Source organism: Nerophis ophidion, linkage group LG18, assembly GCF_033978795.1.
Source record: "Nerophis ophidion isolate RoL-2023_Sa linkage group LG18, RoL_Noph_v1.0, whole genome shotgun sequence".
Taxonomy (NCBI): domain Eukaryota; kingdom Metazoa; phylum Chordata; class Actinopteri; order Syngnathiformes; family Syngnathidae; genus Nerophis; species Nerophis ophidion.
In genome coordinates this window covers 13,954,095-13,968,608 of record NC_084628.1, presented here as the reverse complement: position 1 = coordinate 13,968,608, position 14,514 = coordinate 13,954,095, and the positions used below count along the sequence as shown (strand labels likewise).

At 38.9% G+C, this 14,514-nt stretch overlaps 1 protein-coding gene across 3 annotated transcripts; it reads left to right on the top strand.

The window, feature by feature from the left end:
* The first annotated feature begins 483 nt into the window (after window positions 1–483).
* Window positions 484–12,608, top strand: n4bp2l2 (NEDD4 binding protein 2-like 2). 3 transcript variants are annotated; one of them, XM_061877300.1, is made up of 6 exons: window positions 484–628; window positions 778–1,712; window positions 1,778–1,896; window positions 8,880–8,959; window positions 9,050–9,126; window positions 9,207–12,608. In XM_061877300.1, exons 2-6 carry the CDS (start codon window positions 778–780, stop codon window positions 9,334–9,336), a joined length of 1,341 nt encoding a protein of 446 aa, XP_061733284.1. In that variant the 5' UTR covers window positions 484–628; the 3' UTR covers window positions 9,337–12,608. The 3 variants fall into 3 exon arrangements, with proteins under 3 accessions (XP_061733284.1, XP_061733282.1, XP_061733283.1); XM_061877298.1 differs by having other exon boundaries at window positions 8,880–8,968; XM_061877299.1 differs by having other exon boundaries at window positions 724–1,712; window positions 8,880–8,968.
* Window positions 12,609–14,514: the final 1,906 nt, after the last annotated feature.

The following is a 14,514-nucleotide window of genomic DNA, read 5'->3' as shown; positions in this document are numbered from 1 at the left end:
TAAAGAGTCGAAATTGAAGATAAAATATGTTTCAAAATTAAATTTTAATTTTTTTCGTGTTTTCTCCTCTTTTAATCCGTTCAATTAAGTGTTTTTTTTTCATCATTTATTCTCTACAAAAAAAACTTCCCTAAAAGGAAAAAAAATGTACGACGGAATGACAGACAGAAATACCCATTTATATATATATATATATATATATATATATATATATATATATATATATGGAGAGAGAGAGAGAGAGAGAGAGAGAGAGAGAGAGAGAGAGAGAGAGAGAGAGAGAGAGAGAGAGAGAGAGAGAGAGAGAGAGAGAGAGAGAGAGTGAGAGACAGATTTATTTATTAAAGGTAAATTGAGCAAATTGGCTATTTCTGGCAATTTATTTAAGTGTGTATCAAACTGGTTGCCCTTCGCATTAATCAGTACCCCAGAAGTAGCTCTTGGTTTCAAAAAGGTTGGTGACCCTTGCCTGGTGTAGTGTGTCACCCCGACCTATAGATGGTGGTAAACACTCAAACTAAGGAAAAGAAGCGAGTGACGTCACATCCGTAAACAAGTGTTAGCTTTAGCAATGTTATAGCTTGCTTTCTCTACCGTTCGTTCAACTAATGTCTTCGTGTAAACAGCGGTAAGTATGTTTTGATAGTCGCATTTATAGTATATCAATGTTCAACGGTCATTGATAACGCTCATTGTGTTGGTTGGCTCGGTCTTCTGTCGAAGCCCATTTTAGCTAACTGGGTTTTACTTCCACCTGCTGTATTTGCGGCGCTACAGATGTCTGAAGAGGACACGTCATGTGGGAACAAAGAAACATCGAGTAAAGAAGACGACTCTACAGCCAAAGAGTCTACGAAAGACAACGATTATAAACGAGTTTTGAAACAGGTGGGAATTACGAGCAGTGCCTTCATTGGTCCATCCTTTCAACCAGAGAAGAACACACCCACGTCTGATGTGGAGGACACACTCACTGCCTTTTACAAGGAGATTGAGGAGATCTGTGAAAAGGCTGCTGAGGAAAATGATGCTCGTCTCCAAACAGCCCAAGCATCTGAAGAAGCACAGGACACACCAGTGGAAGACACATTCAGACTTTCAGAGATAGATTCTCCCCAACAGAGAAGCAGTGCACACAAAGAAGCACCCTGGTCCAGACCAGTGGAAGACACAGTCAGACTTTCAGAGATAGATTCTCCCCGACAGAGAAGTAGTGCACACAAAGAAGCACCCTGGTCCCATTGGTATAACAATGAGCCCTACTATACTAAAAGGCCAAAAAACATGAACTCTGACAGGTTTGCATCTAATCAGAATCCTCCTCTTCCGCCACTAAACCAACCAGAACCCAGATTGCACCACCCTCCTTTTCCAAATTACACCCCCCCACCGCAGCACTGGTATCCCACCAGTGACCACCATTACCAACAGTTCCCAGCACCTGAATGCCACCATTACCCACCTCAGCCTCAGCCTCGGTTCCCAGCACCTGAATGCAACCCAGTCTATCAGGACAGGCATTGTGGCGGTTCTAGTTTTGATGCTCGCGATGACGTAAATGCCAGGTGGTCCCGAGATGCACCTGAATTGCACTTTGAGGACAGATGCCAAGCGTGGGAGCAGCCGAGTCACTCCGGACCACTGGACGGGCCGTCCTTGGTGCTCATCCTGATGCGCGGCCTACCAGGCTCTGGCAAATCCACAATGGCAAGGTACACTTGTGAGTTTGTTTTCTTCAAATTCTATGTATGTCTAATGTTTTAAATCTCACTGCTAGGGAGTTGCTCTCAACTGGTCCCAGTGGCTTAATACTGAGCACAGACGACTACTTTGAGATAAATGATGGATATGATCCAGGCCTTCTTGGCGCGGCACACGAGTGGAACCAGAGAAGAGGTGCACAGATTACATTCATCTTTAGCAGCGTTGTCCAAACTTTTTTCACTGAGGGCCACACACTAAAAATTCAAAGACTATTTTGATATTTTTTATTATCAAAACCAATACAAAATATAGTTGTTGTTTTTTTACATTTAGGGCTGTTTTTGCCCCTTTTGTCAAAACCCTGTTTTTTATGGCAAAAACACAACATATACAATATTGTGCTCCCATAAAGTTTCAAAGTGGAATATTTGATTTGAAGTCATTGGAGCCTTAAACAGGTAATTATTCATTTTAATTCATTACATTTATATTTAAAGTCCCACTGAAATTATTGGGGGATACAGAAAAGGGCCCCACTCATAAAAGTGTTAAAAATAGGTCATTTATTTTTTCTAACTTTCAACACCTAAGTTTTTATATCAACTTCAGATATTTTCGTCGATTATAAGTTTTAATTATCTTTTCGTGTTTTTTTATGCCCATTTTGTCAAAGACAACACATAAATATGCTATATTTTGCGCAAAAATATTTCAAAGTTGAATAATTAGAGCCAGGCTTCACGGTGGCAGAGGGGGGTTAGTGCGTCTGCCTCACATTACAAAGGTCCTGCAGTCCTGGGTTCAATCCCAGGCTCGGGATCTTTCTGTGTGGAGTTTGCATGTTCTCCCCGTGAATGCGTGGTTTCCCGCCGGGTACTCCGGCTTCCTCCCACTTCCAAAGACATGCACCTGGGGATAGGTTGATTGGCAACACTAAATTGGCCCTAGTGTGTGAATGTGAGTGTGAATGTTGTCTGTCTATCTGTGTTGGCCCTGTGATGAGGTGGCGACTTGTCCAAGGTGTACACAGTCTTCCGCCCGATTGTAGCTGAGATAGGCGCCAGCGCCCCCCGCGACCCCGAAAGGGAATAAGCGGTAGAAATGAATGGATGGATGAATAATTAGAGCCTTAAATATATTAAGAGATAATAACATTGATTTTGATTCATTATTATTTTTTGAGCAATGACTGCAAAATAACCTGGATGGCATTTTTGAGTATTTTTTTCTCGTCACAGTTAACCTGAATGCTTTTATTCCACTGTTTTATGCTCGTTTTTTTAATAGTAATTTTAGAATGTGCCGCGGGCCTGAAAAAGGTTAGCTGCCGGCACTCTGTACACCCCTGATCGATTTATTAGCTCACAAAAATGCCCGACTCATACTTTCAGTTCCCCATGAACCGCAGCTCCAGCAGTACTCATGCGTCATATAACTTGCTTTCTTGCGCAACAGTTAAAAGCTATAATGCAATCGCCGCTCATGGAAATTACCAAACCGTATCTTAGAATAGTAAGCTGAACAGCTATAAGGTATAATGCGATTAATGCTCATGTTAATTACCAAATCGTATCTTAGAATGCTTGCTGAACAATTATAAGGCATGATACAATGGCCACTTATTAAGGAAGGATGTGACATCACAGATGCAAAGATTCAATATACTACACATATTGCAGGGTTCGGTGAAAGCCCAAAAACAAATGGAGTTTTCTTTTTATAGTTTGACAGACAATGTAAACACTTATTATTTTAAAGGAATTTTGTGTTCTCTTTGTGCTCAAGGCAACCTTGTTATGAGTTTATACTCATATAATTAATTTGGGTTAGGGTTCTCTCTCTCTCTATCTCTCTCTCTCTCTCTCTCTCTCTTGCTCTCTCTCTCTGTCTCTCTCTCTTTTTTTTCTACTATATAGCTAAAATTGTACATTGTAAACCTAATACTCATGGATTTTGTTACTTGGCGCCATGTTACAAGTAGGCTTGCTGTTAGCCTGTTAGCATGCTGTGTTTTTTGCCAGCTTTTTAGCTAATGTGATACATTTGCAACTAAACTATATACATTTACAATTAAAATATAAAGATTGTTACTTTGTAACCTCTTGGAGTATGTTAACTCTCCTAACTATACCAAGACAGTACAGCTTCTGCTTTTCACCTCTCAAACCATTTTAACATTCTATTTCCACTTTCAAACTATTTATACATTTCACTAGTATTTCAGTTTAGCGTCAGCTTTCCAACATTCAAACTATTGTAACATTCAAACCATTTCAGCATTTAAACAATTTCAACATTCAAACAATTTTAACATTCAATTTCAGCATTTAAACAATTTCAACATTCGAACCTTTTCAGCATTTAAACAATTTCAAAATTCAAACAATTTTAACACTCAAACAATTTTAACATTCAAACCATTTCAGCATTCAAACAATTTTAACATTCAAACCATTTCAGCATTTAAACTATTCTAACATTTATACCACATTCTGTCAGCATTTCAGTTCAGTTCAACTTCAGCATTGGAACATTCACACGCAATTCCTTCAGAAATTGCCTCTTCTAGTTGTGTGAATGCTCTAAAGCATTCACACATATGGTTTTATACACCAAAATGTATCTATTTATTCTTCTTATGATGTATGCTGACCATATTCTGAAGTAGGCCAAGGCCGGGACTAGGTGAAAATTAGCCAATGATACATGAACTTGCTTTATAAATAATATATTTATTGAAATAAATATTTTTTTCTCCTCTGTTGACAGCAGTGTTTGCGCTAGGAATTTTCAAAATGGGGTCCCATGGACCCCATCAGGTCATAAAAATGGGGTCCCACAGCAAAATTTTGGGGTCCCACTTTTTGTAAATATTTTGAAAACAATTGATAAACGTATGCATTGTCCTGTTATATCTCACATTCTATATTGTGTTTTGGAAAAAGGTTGTCATACTAATATTGTATTGATCCCAATATAAGACGATCTTTGGGGGGGTTGCCCACATATGCGGTCCTCTGCAAGGTTTCTCATAGTCATCATTGTCCCCGACGTCCCACTGGGGTGAGTTTTCCTTGCCCTTATGTGGACACTACCGAGGATGTCGTTGTGGTTTGTGTTGTAGTATGTGCAGCCCTTTGAGACACTGGTGATTTAGGGCTATATAAATAAACATTGATTGATTGATTGATAAAAATTACTTAATTCATTAAAATAATTTTTTTTTTAAAAAGAGACAAATTTGTATGCGTATGTAAATGTATTCAGTTATAAACATTCATTCACTCTCTTCTTTCCTTCATGGATCTAAACTTTACCGCTGCTGGTAGTTTTTTCTATGTTTTTATTCAATAAGTTGCAAGTGTATTTATTTTAGTATAAAAGTGTAAAAAGTGATTTGCTTCAGTCATGAAATGATGATAATGGTGTGCCAGGGCATACATATGTTTTATATTTAACGCTTGAATCTCTAGAGTCTGCATCAAGTTCAGATCTATTCTTCATTTCAAAATGGTTTATTTTTTTTGTGTTGTTTTTTGTTTGTTTGTTTTACGCCCTTTTTTGTCAAAGAAACCTGTTTTTTTTATGGCAAACACACAAAATATGTAAAATCTTCCACCAAAATTATTTTTCAAAGTGGAATATTTGATGTGACGTAATCGGGGTTGAGTTGGGGTTGTAGGGGGTAGCGGGGGGTGTATAGTGTAGCGTCCCGGAAGAGTTAATGCTACAAGGGGTCCTGGGAATTTTTTCTTTTGTGTTTATGTTGTGTTACGGTGCGGATGTTTTCCCAAAATGTGTTTGTCATTCTTGTTTGGTGTGGGTTCACAGTGTGGCGCATATTTGTAAAAGTGTTAAAGTTATTTATACAGCCACCCTCAGTGTGACCTGTATGGCTGTTGATCAAGTATGCCTTGATTAACGAGCAATCGTCTATCTCGCTCTCTCGCTTTGTCTGTCTCTGCTCCTCTCTCATGAATTCTGCTGCGTGCGCACCCCTTCACAATTTGTTTTGTTTTTAACTCTTTAACCATGTACGTACATTGAAAATACACGCAATCCTGACTCAAAACGCCAGACATTTGAGGCATTTAAGAAAACCCGCCCGGACAAAAGAGGACATGTCAGGGGGAAAAAAAGGACGTATGGTCAATCTTATTATTATGGGACTGCTAAACAGCAGTTAATGGGGTGCTTGCATGCAAGCAGGCCCATATTGTTATTGCTCATACTTCTAATTTTATTATTATTCAACTTCTTGTTCTGCCCGTTTCTATTACCGCCACTACGAGACTAACCAGCCAAAGCACCCCCCCATGCGTTATACCGTCGGAAAAGTCTCGTTGGCGCCGATGGCTGAATTGGTAACATTTCGTGTTACCATGGCAACGCTATTAACGCAAATACAAAAACATTTTTTGTTTAATACAAGATAAACCGGCCAACAAACCGCCACATAGGTTTCACCGTTGGAAAGGTCTCAATTTGCGCCGATAGGCGTGTCTGAAATCGGGAACATTTCAAGTTACTATGGCGACACTATTCAAGGATAAACAAAAAAGTGGGCCAATTGAATAAGAACGCACCTTGATAATGGGGAATATTGCCAGCACACCTGCGAGATTACCTCTTCTCGTAGCTCAGCCATTCTTTCACTTAGCTCGGTGCTTAAGGTCTCAATTTGTTCACACACTTGTTTACTTTAACCCTGGCTAAAAAGTTTTAATGTCCAATGTTTTGTTTTGGCTGAATGGCCATCGCATTGAGGCGAGTGCCATCGGCATCCCCAGATCCTGACGTTACTAACGCTGTTGCCTGTAGGCAGGACACATTTGTGTTACTATTTTCATTGACTCGTTTTCAGTGTAAAGTAAATTTGTACTTCTATTCAAGTTGTACTCCACAGGTGTCAAACTCAAGGCGATTTCACGTGGCCTGCGAAAGCCTGGAAATAATAATATCTTTCTGTTTACGGTATCTTCATTTTGACAGAAAAAAAAAACATGTACTGCACTCTATTTGGACCCGCCGTGCTCCAGGGTGGAGTCCCCCCAGTATATTTTATTTTAAAGGTGACTAGAATGGAAGCTTAACAATTCAGTTGCATATCTTTTAAAAGGGTCCTGTAGGAAGCATGATTTGGATATGCTTTGTGTTTCAATTTTGTGCGCATTTTGCTCCATAGTCCCTAAGTTTTACCCGTTTTTTCAGTCGGTATGCAAGCTGATCGTACGTGGAAAAGCCTTCCCAGATTGTAATTGAAACTACGCCCCACCCTCTTTAGAAGTTTTTTTTTTTTTTTTTTTTAAATGTGTATTTTAAAGTTGCCACGGCTATTTTCTTCCAGACAGCCGAAAATAAATTTCAACATTCGCCGGTCATATCATTAGGTAAACCTGCACACTCGTTGATAGATCAGACTCGCAGCATAACAATGGCTGCCTATGGTCAAATTTACATCACTGCCTGTTGCACTTCGCTGTTATTATGTGCATCCCAAGATTATATGAAATTAATACTTAATACTACGTTGTAGTGGTGGTGGAGCTCATCTCCAGCTGGTTGAGAGCTAGATGTAATGTCTGAATAAGGGCATCCAGCTCGCCTTGATGTCATCTTTTCGCAAACTGAAAATTTTAAACTGTTTGCAAGCAACTTTATGATTTGATATTTTGACATTGTTTAACACGACTATCTAACTTTTTAACAACATGTATAAGTCCGAAAAGACAAATTTCATCATAGGTCCCCTTTAAACTTTAGTATTATATAACAATGTAACATATGTATTATCATACATTACACAATTTTGGGGGGGTAAAAAACAAGGAATATACTTAAATATCTGTTTGATTTATATGATTTCAGAACAAGTTATCCATTAAAATGTGTGCACTGTAAAAAACACATTAGATATGTAAAAACTGCGATAAGGCCCTCAATGAAAACGAGTTGAACACCCCTGCTGTACACTGACTACTAAATTTTATTTAAGTTTGATTTCTTGACGAGATACTGTATAATGTCGGAAATATTGCTAAAATGTGAGGCGTTAATGATGCACATTAGAGGACTGACTACTGAGGTTATACAAAACTGGTATAATCATGAGTTATGGACCGTAATGAATAGATTCAGGCTCAGTTGCATTATTATTATTATTATTATTAGAGATTACATTTATGGATCAATGAAGGGAGACAGATTTTTAAGAGATGTATTCAAAGAGTCGTTAAAAAGACTGTGGCTCCTTACATTTTTTTTTGTATATATTTTTTTTAGAAGTTGCTCGTTTTATGAGCAAAATAATCACTCGTAGAAGTTATAAAATAGGATTTGGATTAGAATAATTAAATTTTTCACAAATGTATACTCTATTTGTGGGAGATATTGTAAAATAGTAATCAAATTTTACACAAGTTGTTTTCCTTTGTAAACTTCCATAATTGAAAGTGAAAGTGATTATTTTGAGTTTTCTCACGCCCAAGAAAGTTAAAGTTAAAGTACCCATGATTGTCACACACACACTAGGTGTTGCGAAATTATTCTCTGCATTTGACCCATCACCTTTGATCAACCCCTGGGGGGTGAGGGGAGCAGTGAGCAGCAGCAGGGACCGCACTCAGGAATCATTATTGGTGATTTAACCCCCAATTCTAGCCCTTGATGCTGAGTGCCAAGCAGGGAGGTAACGGGTCCCATTTTTATAGTCTTTGGTATGATTTGCCCGGGGTTTGAACTCACTACCTATCGATCTCAGGGCGGACACTCTAACCATTCGGCTACCATTGTGGCACAATAAAAACTCCACAGGCTACAGATGACCTCCATGCAAATCAATTTTAAGCAACTTTAGAGCATTTTATCAATACAAGAAATAAAAAAGCCAATAAATAATGCATCTATAATACTATGTGTGAATAGAAATAAAATGAAAATTAACAATATGTAAATGAAGTCCATGCAACATTGATCTCTCCTGCTTGGTGTGTGGATCTTTTTTTGGCTATTTTGTGGGGTGTTTCAGTCAGTGTGACTCCAGTCCAGTAAGGTAGCGCACAAATGAAGGCAACATGGGAAAATTTAATTTAAAATGCCTTGCAACTGTGAAAAGAACCGTTCAAAGACTCTACTCATTGACAAACATCACATGTTTATGTCCAACTGTCTTGCAGCTAGCAACGCTATGCATGACAGCCGCTCTCCTATCATCATCGACAACACAAACCTGCAAGCCTGGGAGATGAAGCCTTATGTCAGTATGGTTAGTTTTGTTGCTTCTGGTTAAACACTTTGAGTCTCATGCAGCCATGCAGGTGACCATCTTATTTTTTGTTGCATGTAGGCCTTGCAGAGAGGATACCGAGTGGACTTTTGTGAGCCCAACACCAGCTGGAAGTTTGATCCCTTTGAGCTGGAGAAGTAAAATGTTGTCATTGTATTGAAAATCTGGCCTATGCACGGAATGAAGCACATCCTGAAACGTACGTTTTATTTTGAAGGCGGAACAAACACGGCGTAACTCAGAAGAAGATCGCAAAGATGCTGGATCGCTTTTTTTCCCCAGTTTCCATTGACGACGTCATGAGCTCACAGGAGCCGCATCACGTCAACCAGCGGCGCCAAAAGTGAGCGCTCCCATAGTGGAACAGTTTGGGAGCGTTTTTGATCTCACGTTTCTACATGGTTTTAAACCACTGATTTGTACACTTAAAAATATATTAATTTTATATTATTAACCACATCTTGCATTGTTCTAAGATGTGATATGTTGCTATTTATATTTGTCAAAGGAAAGAGTAAATTCTTCACAGTTTTCTAATTACGGGATGAACCTGTGAACAAACAGTGCATCCGGAAGGTTTTCACAGTGCTTCACTTATTTCAACATTTTGTTATGTTACAGCCTTATTCCAAGATGGACTAAATTAATTTTGTCCTCAAAATTCTACACACCATACCCATAATTGCAACGTGAAAAGTTTCAAAATGTTGTTTTAAAGTAAAGTTAAAGTACCAATGATTGTCACACACACACTAGGTGTGGTAAAATGTGTCCTCTGCATCTGACCCATCCCCTTGTTCACCCCCTGGGAAGTGAGGGGAGCAGTGGGCAGCAGCGGTGCCGCACCCGGGAAGGCAATGTATTAAAAATGTAAATAAAAAAAATATATATTTACATATGTACTCACAGCCTTTGCTCAATACTTTGTTAATGAACCCATGGCATCAATTAAAACCTCAAATAATTTTGAGATTTAAAGCCACAAGCTTGGCACACCTGTCTTTGGATAGTTTTGCCCATTCCTCTGTGCAGCACCTCTCAAGCTCCATCAGGTTGGATGGAAAGCATCAGTTTTCATCCAGGAAGTCTTTGTACATTGCTGCATTCATCTTAATCTAGTCAGGGAGGTGACCAAGGACATGAGTCACCCTGTCAGAGCTACATCATTATTCTGTGGGGAAAAAAAAGAACCTTTAAGAAGGACAACCATCTGGTCAACAATCCCATCAATTAGGCCTGTATGGTAGAATGGCCAGACGGAAGCCATTTTTATAGTAAAACGTTTGCCAAAATGTACCTGAAAAACTCTCAAGACCATGTGAAACAAAATTTTCTGGTCTGATGACACAAAGATTGAATTATTTGGTGTGAATGACAGACGTCGTGTTTGGAGGAAACCAGGCACCGCTCATCACCAGGACAGTACCATCGCTACAGTGAAGCATGGTGGTGGCAGCAGCATCATGATATGGGGATGTTTTTCAGTGGCAGAAACTGGGATAGAGGGAAATATGAATGCAGCATGGATGAAAACCAATGCTCCCCATCCAACCTGATGGAGCTTGAGAAGTGCTGTATAGAGGAATGGGCAAAACTGTCCAAAGATAGGTGTGCCAAGCTTGTGGCATTGAATTCAAAAAGACTTGGGGCTGCAATTGCTGCCAAAGGTGCATCAACAAAGTATTGAGCAAGGGCTGTGAATACATATATACATAGATTTTATAATTATATATATAAGGCTGTAACATATGTGGAAAATTCTGGATGCACTGTATTTTATATTCCATGCTCACACAAAACTGCCCCTTTTATTGTGTTGATATAATTTCTTGAGATCTCACAGGAAAATAGTGTGAAGTTCCCAGGTATCAACATCAGCATAACTGCTGCAGCAATACAGGTGCATACACCCTTTCATCTTCATCATACGACCCAATGAGATCAATACAAGAGCTGTAAAGTATTCATTGAACAACAGTTGTCATTGAGGTGTAGGAATACACTACATCGCACTGTTTTTTGTTTTTTTTTAGATTCAATTCCACCATAGACCGAACTATCATGTTCGTCCTTCGTTTTCGAAGATGACCAGGTGACTTCACGTTGATTTGTGTGTGCGAAGATGGCTGATGAGGCCAATCCTTGCACAGAATGACCGGCTGCAGTGAGGGAAGGTTATGGCTGGGGGGTGGCTGGCTGAGAGGGAGGAACAGTCTCTGGTCTTGCGGAGCTGTCGCTTCTGTTCGGCTTCATGGATGCGTTTTTCCTCGAAGTCTGCTACACCATGCCAGACTGCAGAGCGCCAGTTTGAACGGTGTTGGGCATCAGCTTTCCCTGGTCTCTGGGTCCAGACCACAGCCCTTGAGACTGGTCTTTAGGGCGTCCTTAGAGCGTTTCCGCTGTCCGCCGCGTGAGCGCTTTCCATGGTGCAGTTCACCATACAGAAGCATTTTTGGTAGGCGTTTGTTTGACATTCGGCACACATGGCCAGCCCATCTCAGCTGGGAACGCTTGAGGATGGCATAGATGCTCTCCATCTCAGCCCTGTGGAGGACCTCATTGTCTGGGATCTTGTCCTGCCACCTGATGTTGAGCAGCCTCCTGAGGGATCTCATGTGGAAGGTGTTGAGTTGTTTACCGTGCCAGCTTTATTCAGTCCAGGTCTCACAGGCATACAGCGGGGAGGGTAGGACAACAGCAAGCTAGACCTTACATGTGTACTTAATGTCAGCAACTTATGTGGAATGGATCCCTGTCACAAAGTGAGACCTTTAAGTTCCCCATGTATAATCAAGTGAACTACACTATTTTTGCAGTACCACCTCTGACCGCAGAGTTGCGCTTGTGAGTTAAAATATAGTAGCAGGTACAAGAGGAGCCAAGTGTCATTGTCCAAGATATTACTAAAACCAAGAGGGTGATAGCAATACCATCTTTGTCCACAGGATGGCACTGGTGGTTGCAGTATTAAACTAACCACAGGATAGTGCCAATGAGTCAAGATCTAGGAAATAGGCAAGCCTCCTCTCCAAGGAGCAAGAAGAACATGTTTACACATTACCAATACCAGCAGGAGAATATCAATACTTTGAAATAATCCTCTAACGTTTTCTTGGAAATGTTTTCTTTTTTGTTTAGTTGCTGTTGTATTACATTACCTAACTCAGGGTATAAGGATCGATACTTTTGAGTTTTCTGTTTATTTTCAGTGAATGTGTCTTTTTTTTGTTGCTCATATGGTATAATTACACACCATCATACTTTGTATTGTATTAACAAACTCAGGGAATACTACTAAGACCCAACTGATTTGAATGAATCATTTAGTTTCGGTGTATATAATTATGTTCTAAGTAATTGTGCGAATGTGAGTGTGAATGTTGTCTATCTGAGGTGGCGACTTGTTCAAGGGACCGCCTTCCGCCCGATTGTTGCTGAGATGGGCACTAGTGCCTCTCGCGACCCCAAAGTGAATAAGCGGTAGGAAATGGATGGATGGATAATTGTGTGCAAACAAGTAACGGGGGCAAAACACCATTTGAATACATTGTCCTTTTATTGAGGTATTTACAATAACTTTCTAAGTTTGTTGATTAAATGTGTTTTTGTTTAACGGCAATCTTTGTCCTGGAGTTTATTATGATTCAAATCTGAATCAACAAATTAAGATCAAAGTAAGCAATAAATTGAAGTCAGACGGCAATGTTCTTGTATTTACTTGTTATCGACACCGACATTTGCCGTATTGCATACCCTTTACTTAGAGCGAGCACAAATTTGTGAAGGGAATTATATTTATATAGGGCTTTTTCTCTAGTGACTCAAAGCTTTTTACATATTGAAACCCAATATGTAATTTTTACATATAAACCAGTGTGGGTGGATCTGGGAGCAGGTGGGTAAAGTGTCTTGCCCAAGGACACAACGGCAGTGACTAGGATGGCTTAAGCGGGGATCAAACCTGCAACCCTCAAGTTGCTAGCGCGGCTGCTCTACCAACCGAGCTATACCGCCCAATTTGTGCTTTGTTTTAAAGATGTGATATTTGCTTTTACATTGTATGAACAAAAATTTGAAAATGAATTTTACCTTTGCAACCTCATTATTCTATTGGCAAAATGTTATGTTCATAAATGTAAGTTTCTCAATACCCGACCTGTCTTTTGCGCCTTTAAAAAAGATTTAAAACTACATTAAAAACCTATTTTAGTTACTTTGAATTTAGAACCCCCTGGCGCTGTTCTGTTTTATTTTGTAATGTTTTTGTACTGTTTTCGTACATATGTTGATTATTTTTTCTCGTCTGTTTGTAAATGCTGATTTTTATAAATATCCAACAATCCATCCATTTTCTCGAAGCCTCATTCATTGGTATGTTTTCATCTATAAAACCATTCTTTGTATCACTCCCATCTTATCTATCTTGTCTTTTAACAAAAAACAAGGAAGGCCCAATCTCCGTCCGATGAATGTTCTTCAATTTGTCGTCCCCAAAGTAAGAACTGAATTGGGCAAGAAAGCATTTAGGTTTTCAGCACCGAAGGCTTGGAATAACCTACAATCGAATATTCAACTTCAAACCCTTGTTACGTTAAATGAGTTTAAAGCTTCTGTGAAAGGATTGCAGTCTACCTTGTCTGTATGCACATGTGTCATATGAGCAAGTTCTAATGTTGTAAATGTGATGTTTTATGTGTTGTTTACTGTTTTTAATGTAACCCTGCTGCTGCCCTCTTGGCCAGGTCTCCCTTGGAAAAGAGATCATTGATCTTAATGGGATTTTACCTGGTTAAATAAAGGCAAAAAAAAATAAAATAAAATAAAAATTTGGGGTGGCGCTGGTGCCTATCTCAGCTACAATCGGGCGGAAGGCGGTGTACACTCTGGAGAAGTCGCCACCTCATTTATAATTAAAAGTTAAAAAAAACTTACAGCAAGCATTTCTATGACAGGGGTCACCAACCTTTTTGAAACCAAGAGCTACTTCTGGGGTACGGATTAATGCGAAGGGCTACCAGTTTGATACACACTTCCATAAATTGCCAGAAATAACCAATTTGCTCAATTTACCTTTAATAAATAAATCTATATACATATAAAAAAAAATGGGTATTTGTCTGTCATTCCGTAGTACATTTTTTTTCCTTTTACGTGTTTTTTGTAGAGAATAAATTATGAAAAAAAAAAAACCTAATAGAACGGTTTAAAAGAGGAGAAAACAGGAAAAAAATTAAAATTAAATTTTGAAACACAGTTTATCTTCAATTTCGACTCTTTGAAATTCAACCGGGAAAAAAAAAGAGAAAAACTTATCTAATTCGAATCTTTTTGAAAAAACAAAAAAAAATAATTTACGGAACATCATTAGTAATTTTTCCTGATTAAGATTAATTTTAGAATTTTGATGACATGTTTTAAATAGGTTAAAATCCTATTTGCACTTTGTTAGAATATATAACAAATTGGACCAAGCTATATGTCTAACTAAGACAAATCCATATTTCTTCTAGATTTTCCAGAAAAAA